At 36.3% G+C, this 10,302-nt stretch overlaps 1 protein-coding gene across 3 annotated transcripts; it reads left to right on the forward strand.

Moving 5' to 3' along the window:
- Window positions 1–1,257: 1,257 nt before the first annotated feature.
- On the forward strand, window positions 1,258–10,169 carry LOC107823536 (uncharacterized). Of its 3 annotated transcripts, none has more exons than XM_016650213.2 (12): window positions 1,258–1,971; window positions 2,376–2,492; window positions 2,582–2,774; window positions 2,938–3,104; window positions 3,195–3,366; window positions 4,791–4,852; window positions 6,621–6,702; window positions 6,896–6,953; window positions 7,119–7,219; window positions 8,349–8,432; window positions 8,524–8,594; window positions 9,651–10,169. In XM_016650213.2, exons 1-12 carry the CDS (start codon window positions 1,505–1,507, stop codon window positions 9,775–9,777), a joined length of 1,701 nt encoding a protein of 566 aa, XP_016505699.1. In that variant the 5' UTR covers window positions 1,258–1,504; the 3' UTR covers window positions 9,778–10,169. The 3 variants fall into 3 exon arrangements, 2 of the variants coding, with proteins under 2 accessions (XP_016505699.1, XP_016505698.1); XR_012700368.1 differs by having other exon boundaries at window positions 1,262–1,971; window positions 4,788–4,852; window positions 8,321–8,432; XM_016650212.2 differs by having other exon boundaries at window positions 1,262–1,971; window positions 4,788–4,852.
- The last annotated feature ends 133 nt before the right edge of the window (window positions 10,170–10,302 follow it).

Genomic DNA, 10,302 nt, shown 5'->3' on the forward strand with positions numbered 1-10,302 from the left:
CATAATTGTGATTTTTGACATAATTGCGTTTTTTCAAAAGATTTGTAGGAGTTTTAGCCGTTTTTTATTTGTGAAAACAGAAAATAATGCATCTACAATCAGAATACAAATAATCTACAATTTATCTACAATTTCTACAATATGTCTTCTTCTTCTTCTTCTCCGAGTTTCAATCTGAAATGCAGTCAAAACCAAGTCTAATCTTCACCAAAACCCCTCAAAATTGAGATATAAACTCCAAATCATATTTCCGATTATTTTCAACAACACTCAATCCAAACAAATAATGATTTTTGAAAACCCAATTTTGAATTCAAAGTTTTCAAGCTTTTTAATGGCTATCAATGGTGAAAAATATCTAGAAGAATATTTACTTCCATAATTGTAGCGCGCCTAAATAGGAATATCTGGAAGAATATGATTTGATCTGATTTACGCCAAATCTTTTTAGAATATTCTGTTTCTCAATTTTAGCACGACGAATTAGGAATATTCAGGTACTATTAATTAGTATTTAATAATTGGTATAATAACTGTAGAAAAAATGTGGACAGAGCGGGTAAGTTAGAAACTATGCACATTTTTTGTAATAAGGTTTCATATATGGTATAGGAAAGAAAAAATCTCTATTCTCAATCTGTGGGACTTTTCAGCCTGAATTCAGATTTAGTGGGCGTTTGGACATAAGAATTGTAAAATTCTGAAAAAGTGAATTTTTTTTCAACTGGAAATAACATTTGAAAATAAGAGTTGTGTTTGGACATAAATATAATTTTGGGTTGTTTTTTAATTTTTATGAGTGATCTGAGTGAAAATTTTGAAAAATAACTTTTTGGAGTTTTTCAAATTTTCGAGAAATTCCAAAATTCATCTTCAAGTGAAAATTGCAAATTTATGGTCAAACAATAATTTCGAAAAAAGTAAAAAAAATTCAAAAAAAAGTGAAATTTTTTATAGCCAAACGGACTCTTAGAGCCCGTTTGGACATAAGAATTTTTCCCTTTTTTCAAAAAAAATTCACTTTTTTTTAAATCAGCGTTTGTTCATAATAATTCTAATTTTTACTTGAATATGCGTTTTGGAAATTTTTAAAAATTTAAAAAATTCCAAAAAATTGTTTTTTAAAATTCTCGCTCAAATTAATCACAAAACTTCAAAAATAACCTAAAATTATATTAATGTCCAAACACAAATCTAAATTTCAAATTTTAGGATTGTTATGTCCAAACGCCCACTTATAGCATGCGGGTACTAAATATTAGGCGGAAAAAAGAAAGGAAAAAGAACTCAAAAGAGGAACAGTTTCGTCTTGTTTACCACTGTCAGCCATTTCAAGTTTTCTGCAGCCAAAAACCTCTCAAATTTTCCTTTAACAAATCTCAACAATTTCCCATTTCCAGAGTTCTCCAGCTACGAAATTCATCTTTCCAACTACATGAACCCTAATTCAACTCTCTCTCTCTCACACACACACACAGTGCTTCTGCACATACGGAAATGATCGATGGTTATGATCATGATGCATCAGCATCACCATCACCATCACCATCAGTCCACTGCACCCTCACCACACCCAATCAATCCCACTCCTCCACCCACTCTTAGATCCCCCAACACTGCTACTACTCAATTTCCTTCACCTTCACCACTTTCTTTAGGTCGGGACCATGTAATTGGGCCGCCTGGGGTAGAACTTGGGCTGCCGCCTTTGGCCCGTGTTAAGCTCTCCGATATTGCACCTTACGATGGAGCTCCGGTTGGGCCTTATTTGCGGGCCGTGGAGGCCCTCTCAGGATCGCTTATGCGGCATAACGCGGCCGTGATTGAGCTCGGCAGTGAAGGCACGGCGGTCCTACGGTGTGGGCTGGAGTCAGTCAGGTATTTTTTTAAGACGAGGGCGGTAGCTCAGAATGGTGGGGCCGGCACTGGTAGCAAGAGTGGTCGTGGGGTTTATATATACAGGGCAGGAAGGTAAAGACTAGAAGCAAATGTAATTCTTCTTAATTGTGTTTAAATTATATACCCCGTCAGTACAATGTTGGAAGAATATGAATATCGAGGAGAGATCTCCATGATGTATCTAAAAACCAATGTAGTGAAAACTGTAGAAAATATATCCATTTTTACTTGCTCGAAACGATAGAAAGTACCTAAACCCATGGACTGTTAGCTTGCGACACAGTTCAGCAGTTCCCCTATGCTGAACTCAACGATTTAAAGGTTTCCTCTATTTGAATTTGAGTACTTTCTTGCTATTTCTAAGACTGTCTAGTTTGATTTTGTTAGTCTCAAACTTCTCCTCAAATTTAAGGTTAGATGTTAGAAGCTTTTCCTTATGGGATTAAAGATTTGATAATCAGCTTCTTACGTGTTAGGCCTTTAGAAGACATGGACTCTTCTCCCCCATGCATGACTGAAGTTTTCCGTTGCATGGGAAGGGCAGCTCGTGCTTCTTTAAGTGCAATCGCAAGGCACCTTCGTTTGCGAAGCGAGTAAGGAACTTTGTTTAGGCTTTATCATATCATTCAAATCCTCTTTATGTCTAAAATGTGATTCTGACCAAACACGTCGTGCTCTGCAGTGTTTTCGATCACTTGCTTGATGATAATCCGTTGCCCATTAATGAGGCCTCTTCGTCCGTTCTTGTTGCAACCTTCTCCAGTACCACCTCTCAAAATGGGAAGGGAGCTATTGGTGGAGGGAAGCAAGTCACAAATGGTGAAGTAGAGAAGGGGCTGTTGACACTAATTTCATCTGATGCTTCTGGTCTTCAGGTATTCCTGTTAATTCCAGATCTTTAGTTTGAGTTTTGGATTGTGCATAGCTTCCAACTAATACATTATGACTTCTTTTCTGACTCCTCGTTATAAAACACTTCTTTTCTGGATTCTTTGTGCCATCAATCATTTTCCTTGTTTGTTTCTTCTTTATCCCTAGGTTTGTGATCCAAATGGTCGTTGGTATCTAGCAGATAGTGGCTTGAGTCCTGGGGATTTACTATTGCTTACTGGTAAGGCTCTCAGCCATGCTACCGCCGGCCTTCGTCCTGCAGCTTTATACAGGGGTGCAGCTGATAACTATGTGGGCACTGCTTGTGGTGGAAGGTAGTGACATTGGTTGTAGAGATTTTAAGTTGTTGCTAGGGGAATTTTCTGTTTTACTCAATTACTGAGCTGTACAGCTACATCTTGTAGGACATCACTGGCGTTTAGGCTTATACCTCAGAGCAATGCGATACTGGATTGTTCTCCGATTGCAGCTGCTGGTCATGTTATTCCTCAGAGCTACGTGCCAATTTCTGTAAGCCAGTTTATGGATGACCTTTCTGCCGAGGAAGACATGCTTAGCAATACTGATAATGCTTATGTAAGTAGTATTTCTTTACATATGATCAAATTGTTTTTCTTGAAGTTAATGGCACAGCAAAAAGCCTTTTTCTGCTAAGTTTTAATGCTGTGGGGTCTGTTTTGGTTTTGTGCTGAGTAAATTTCAATTTAGATGGACTTGAAGTAAGCTATGGATTTACATCCGCATGAAGCTTTAAATGTAAAAAAAAAATCAATATAGATGCGAGTGCCTCATAATCAAAATCTCTTCCTTTTTTTCTTATCAACTTTTTTTTTCCCGATCAGTGCACAAAATATCTCTTTAACATGGCAAAAGCCAGCAATAAGATGGTGTTGGTCAGTGCAAAACACCCTTAAACAATCATTTTTCTCCCTGTAATTGACTACTGACATCAATGAAACTATGTTCATCGTCTGCATCTATTAATTTACACCAGCAGAGAGCTAGAACATTATGGGACTTTTTCAGCAACTGTAAGTGTGGCTTTCCTTTGAAAGCACCGCTGGTTCTTTCTCTCCCTAGCACCAAGCATACCACAAGAATGATAATCCACTGCTCGTTCATCCCATTCATGATGTTGTAACCAGTCCATCCTCAAAAAGTTTCTTTTACAGTGCTACTCAGTACATCCCAAAGAAGTTTAAAAACAGTTGTCTTCACAGCTTCATTACACATGAGCCTCTAGTATTAAGCATGCTTCATGTGTAGTCACTCAGCAAAAACATGACACTTTCTAGGGGGCTTTTGTCTCCCAACTCACTTTTTTCTCTTTCAACGTCTCTCTCCTTATGCATGCTGGGCATGGGGACACTTTTTTTTTTTTTTTTTTTTGATAAGGTAAAGTGTATAAATCAAAAGGGAGAAAACTCCCGTATACAAGAAGTATACCAAAAAGTCTCTCATGCTACATATGTAGCTTTATTTGGACGAATATTCTTCCTTGGATAATAATCGGATGAAAATTTGAAATATATTTTGTGATGGGTATAAATCACTGGAAGATTGGAAGTCTTTGTTTGCTGATCAATTCCACATGAACTGGAGGATGAATATCTTCATTTGAGTTCAACATGAAGAGACATCTCATTCTAGGAGAAGAGAAGACATCTCATTCGAGGTCAAGAGAAACATGTGGCTCGAGACAATCTTAAAAAAGGAAATATCAATTCATAAGTTCTAAATTTGTCTATTTCTTTACATACTAGGCCTGGGATAACCTTCTCTTTTGATATGGATGAAGCTTCAGTTGGATATACTCTTCCGTACCGTACATAACATGTGTTTAATTGCATAAAAAAGTGATTTTTTTCCTTGTGATGCAAATAAAAGCACTTGATGTTAGATATTCTTTACGGTCATTGCATACCACATGAATTGGACAATGGATATCTTGATCTGCATACAACATAAGAAGACATCTCATTCTTTGTCTGGATCAGCAGGTCACTCGAGACAATCTAAATAAGGAACCATCACTCAGAAGTGTTCTTTCGGATCCTTTATCGTAAGTTTTATTTTGTCTTGTGGACTTTTCCCCTTCTTTTCTGGTTAGATATAGCAGCATATTTACTGTTTGAGTAAATAAAAAATCTTATACTTGCTCAGTCTCAAATTTTTAACATAGTAAATGGACATCCTTTGCTTCCATTTATAGCAAGAAGTTCAACAAACACTTCTCTAGTCTACTAAAGTTTCCTAGTTTGACTAAAGGTTAAACAGAAGTTTTCAAGTTTATATTTCTTCAAAAATATTCAAAAAATAACGCTAGACAACATTATCAAAAAAATAAAAATAAAAAGGAAGAAAATAATGCTAGATAACTATTTTTGTTTTTTATGTGATAAAGTCATTTTAGTAATAAACAGTACCAGGAGGGTACTGTAGATAGTACAATATCAGGACTTATTCTCCACTAAAAATTAGAGTCTAACAAGTCCATAATCTCTGCCCTTAAAGAAATCCATAATCTCTGTCATGCTAATTACAGAGTCTCCCTTGTCAAATTTTGTGAACATCTATATTTTACAAAAGAAATATATGGAAGACAATTCCTCCATGCATCATATGGACAGTCTGGCTAGAGAGGGATAGGGGATGTTTGAAGGAAAAAAATGCTAGACATCTGTAAACCTAACAGAGACATAACATTACCGCGTAGATGCCTTATACTTGCAAACAGAACCACTAAGATGATCTGAAGAGTTGGAATGCCCTCTATAAATGGTATTCTTATAACAAAAGCGATTTGGTTACAGGAGCTATGAGCTATTGAACAAACATGCACGACTCTATGGAGCTGAGCTAGTTCAATAGAAAAGTATTTTATGGTTGAAATATTTACAGATACCTTTGTTACTCTAGATCATGTGGAGTTAATAAAGAGGTATAACAAAGTCCAAGTTACTTGCAGCTCACACCCATTACCCCCAAGAACGGAAAAACAGTAAGCAGATAAGTGAAAACCTCTACCACCATTTGTTGAGCTGTTGTGACTTGTGAGTTCCTTCTGCCATCTGAAAATAGAGGGATATTAAGTAAAGCAAAATGATGCTTTTGGTAAAATTTTAGAAACAATTGAAAGGTGCATCTTCAATTGTGAAGCTTTATTTTTAAAACATGTATATTGCTAGAGCTATTACATGTTGCAGAATGTGCAGAACTGAGGGTTACAGGCTACACATATCTCATACTAGTTGTGAGATGTTGCAAAAAGCCTTCAGATGATCTTAGTGCTATTTTCGCAAATTTTTAGTGGCTTCACTCATGATGAGGCCCTGAGGAACTCGATCATAAAAAGAATATGTCAATTCCTGTATCCCCAAATTTCACATATTTGATTCTCATTGTTGCACACCACAATTGTTATACTGAGACTTAACCTGAATAAGGACAAGAAGTAGATAAATAATTTGGAACATGAATCTGTGTTTTCCTATGGAAAGGTAGGAGTATCTTGTTCTCTAGAAAAGCTACATTACCTACTCTTCTTTGGCTCTTAAACTAGTTACCTAGTGCATGACCACTGTGTGCTCCTGTTGGACTAAGCATGTTAATATAAACTTCTCCAATCAATTTTTGATCTAGAAAGTTTGTAGGCCTCATTAATTGAACTTGATAGTTGTAGTGTCTTGTTTGTTTGTTTCACCAGCTTTTATCTTTCTTCTTCTTGCTCTGTTCATTACCTATATTAACATATGAATGGTTAAATTGAATATTGTTTATTTCATCTGCCAAATATGATAACTTTGCTGTTACAATGTGAAACATTGCAGTGGCGCATTCCTTGAAGATGCTATGTTTGTTTCATGTGGACATTCGTTTGGTGGTCTAATGCTGAAAAGGGTTATTGATATGGTAGGAGTTGGCATGATTTTTGTCTTCGTTTTAGCTAGCTATTTTTCTGTTCTCCTTAGAAGGTGGAGATTATGAAATGGCATAATTGCTTAATTACAAAGCCACTCTTGCTTGAAATCATTTTCCTTTTTTGGTTTCATGCTGTTGTCTTCACTTGCTTGGATGAATGATCACATTCATCTCTTCATGGCAGGCAAGATGTACCCTCTGCAATGCGGAAATTGAGCGTGGTTCCTTAATTCCCAACCTTGGTGAGCTCATGTTCATTTATTACCCGCTATCTTTTTCCCTTCGGGCTTGTTATTTTAATTTGTATTTTCTTATGCACTCTACCATTCTGGAAACTCTTATTAAATTTATGATGATTATTCTTATTGATTCTGCAATCTGATTTACAATATGGATTTCATCTTTAGTACTAAGAGCTGCGGCTGCGGCGGTGAAGCATGAGGATGATCGAAGACTCTTCCACAATGCAGCTCTTAGAAAGCGCCGAAAAGAAGTGGGAGACAACAGGGTAAGCTTTGATCTTCCCATTTTGCTGCAGCTTTTTCCATCCAAACTGCTAATTAGAACTCATTGTCTTCAGCTTTTTGGTAAAAGGAACTATCTTAATCTGGTTTTATGCAATGACATCACAACTAATATATCCTAGTCGATTTTTGGATAATTTTCCGTCTCAAGTGCACGCAAGATTATGTATTTTGAAATCACCAAGCGAAAATGATGATGTAGAATATGTACCTGGAAAATAGTATAATGACATCACGTTCCTCTATATGTACTTTTCTCATCTATATCTTTTTCTTTTAATGGTAAAGTCAAAACTTTGTTGAAGGAGTTTTCATAGAAAAGAAAAGAAAAGAAAGAAACTTAGTTGACGGACTTATTTTTGGTAGATTTTGACAGATTTCATAGGTGATTTTGAGAAAGCAAGTCTAATGCAGTTTTTGCAATCCTTTTCTGGCATAGAAAAAAGTTTGGAATTAATGGTATTGATCTTCATCCATAGTTAAATTCTGTTCTAGATTAGGTAATAAGGGAAACCACAGAAGACACACAATTAGTTGAATAATCTGCTGAACTACTAGGACACTGTTGCTCACGAATCTGTTTTTCTAGGTTAGACACCAGTCCTACTATGTCTGTTGCTTTTACCTATTATAATATTCTTCGACAATTGACTTCTTCATAAGAGATGTCACATACCTAACTTAAGGATAGGTCGTTCTCGTATTCTTGGGAGGTTCCTTGAGTAGCGTTCCCCTTTGTTGGGGAAGGGGGATGCTTTTCCCCAGTTAAGCTAGTGCTGGAATGGTTAGGAATCTGAAACACCGGCACAACACTGCCCATATCTTCGGAGCTCCCCCTTAGGGAGGTGGATTGAAAGTATTATTGAATCTCTGATAATTAATGATCCTGTGAGGTTGGAAATTTGTCATTTGAATTGCTATCTATCATCTCTGTGTAACATATAGTTAGATAAAATCATATTTCACATTAGCAAGCTGAACTTAATGCATTGGAGTACCGCATGGAGATGTCTCGGGCAAATCTCAAATTTCTTGCTTCATTTACCTATAAGTGTTTCACATTTGAATTTCTTAATGATTTGTAGAAAATCCTCACTACTTCAAACCTTCCAGGAAAATGGAGAGGTTCCTTCTGAAAATGGACCCCATAAAGGTGTTCAGTATCCATACTCGGTGAATGAGAAAGTTGTTATAAGGGTGAGATCTTTGTGACTCTGCATTTTAAATTCTTCAAAGCTATAGGAAAGAATTCATCGAATTACAGCAATGAGAATGCTAAACTGTGCAGGGAAATAGGAGGACACCAGATAAATTTGTTGGAAAGGAAGCTGTAATCACGTCACAGTGTCTTAATGGCTGGTTAGCTACCGGGGCATTTCCTTAATATTTTGCGTACCTACTGCAGTTTGAATGTCAATTTAGATCATTACACTTGTTGCATGGAATATCCAGTGCAGCGTTTTAGCTTAAATTACTGAAATCTAAGTGATATTGCTGCAAGAGCCATCCTATTTAGAGGAAGTAACCAATTTGACAGCTCAAAACTTAAGCTATTATTTTGACATCATTTAAGTAGTCTTTGGGTCTGCAAGGAAGTCCCAATTGTAGTTTATGGTGTCTTGCATTAGAATAAATATGATGGACATTATGGATATATTTTGCTAGTTGTAATCTGTGAATCATTGTAAGTCTATCAAGGACTCAAGGTCCATGTTTGTTTCATGGTTAACCACTTAAGTTTACAGACATATCCTGTCATTCAATTTTGTAACTCACATATCTATAATAAAATAAGAAATAGATATACCTTATTGCAGGAAAAGTGTGTATTGGTATGTCAAATTGAAATATTCAAGTGACAATTATCATCTAAAATTTTCAATAAAATCAAGTTTTTAGGAGCTTTTAGTCCAATGTGACAAAATGAATCTTTCTTCATGAAAGCATGTGTGTTATCTGAAGACTTCTCGACCTCTTAGTCTGTTCTATATCTATCAAGTAATTGAGATAAAAGCGATTAGCTTGTCATGTTGTTGCATTATATTGAAAAAATGATGTTACTTTTTTTTTGAAGAGTCGTATTTCAGTTGCTAGTGATGGTGTAGTTCTTGCAAATTCTCTCATTTCTTTGCTGTCATAAGAGATTAATACATTAAAACATTTCAGTTGCTAGTGATATTTAGTTCCTGCAAATTTTCTCATTCCTCTCGTGTCATACGAGATTAATACCATTTCCCTTGCAGTATGTTTTAAACAACTATTTGGTGCCACAATGATATGTTAAACAACTGTTTTGTTCCTTGGCTGGTTTGCTGGATATCTGCGACAATAATACTTTTAGACAGATGCATTGGTCATGCTTGAAAAGTTCTCCTTGTTTAGGGATCCCTAAAATGATCTTCTCAATTCCTGCAGGTATTTGCTTAAGATTATTGACAGTGGAGAAAATGTCCGGTTGCAGTACCGGTCTCTGCGTAAGATCGGTCCTTCCCAGGAAGCAGATGAGAGATGCCAGTCACAGACAGTTCAGAATAGTAGCTGATAGATTATCACGACCAATTTCCATGTGGATTATACTGTAGGAGCGAGCCCCTCTGTACTCTGCTCAAGTTTAAAGATGTAACATTTTTTTTCCTGTAACCTAATTACCGGTACATGTTTGTGCTGAGAGAGAGAGAGAGAGAGAGAGAGAGAGAGAGAGAGAGAGAGAGAGAGGTTCATAGTTTGACAAAATCCTTAATTGTTGCTGGTATAAGATTGTAAAAGAAACACCCCACCCTAGAAAGAGATCATCTTGAGGATAACAAGGTGGCTCCGATACCCTGTAGTGCAGTGCCGCTTATTTTCCACATGTATAGCCAAATATTCATTTTTGTTAAATCTCTCTGTATGATAGGGCTATACAGGGGACGCCCTGTCATATTTTTCAGTGCTCCTCTATGTTTCATTCATCATTGGTTCACTGTGCAGATAAAATGTTAGCTTCCTTTCCTGTACCCTATTGTTGCTGTTGTATTCATCATTGATCACTTGCAGGTAAATATCTGACCCTTCTTAGATTCAGAAT

The sequence above is a fragment of the Nicotiana tabacum genome, chromosome 16 (assembly GCF_000715075.1).
Source record: "Nicotiana tabacum cultivar K326 chromosome 16, ASM71507v2, whole genome shotgun sequence".
NCBI classification, from domain to species: Eukaryota; Viridiplantae; Streptophyta; class Magnoliopsida; order Solanales; family Solanaceae; genus Nicotiana; species Nicotiana tabacum.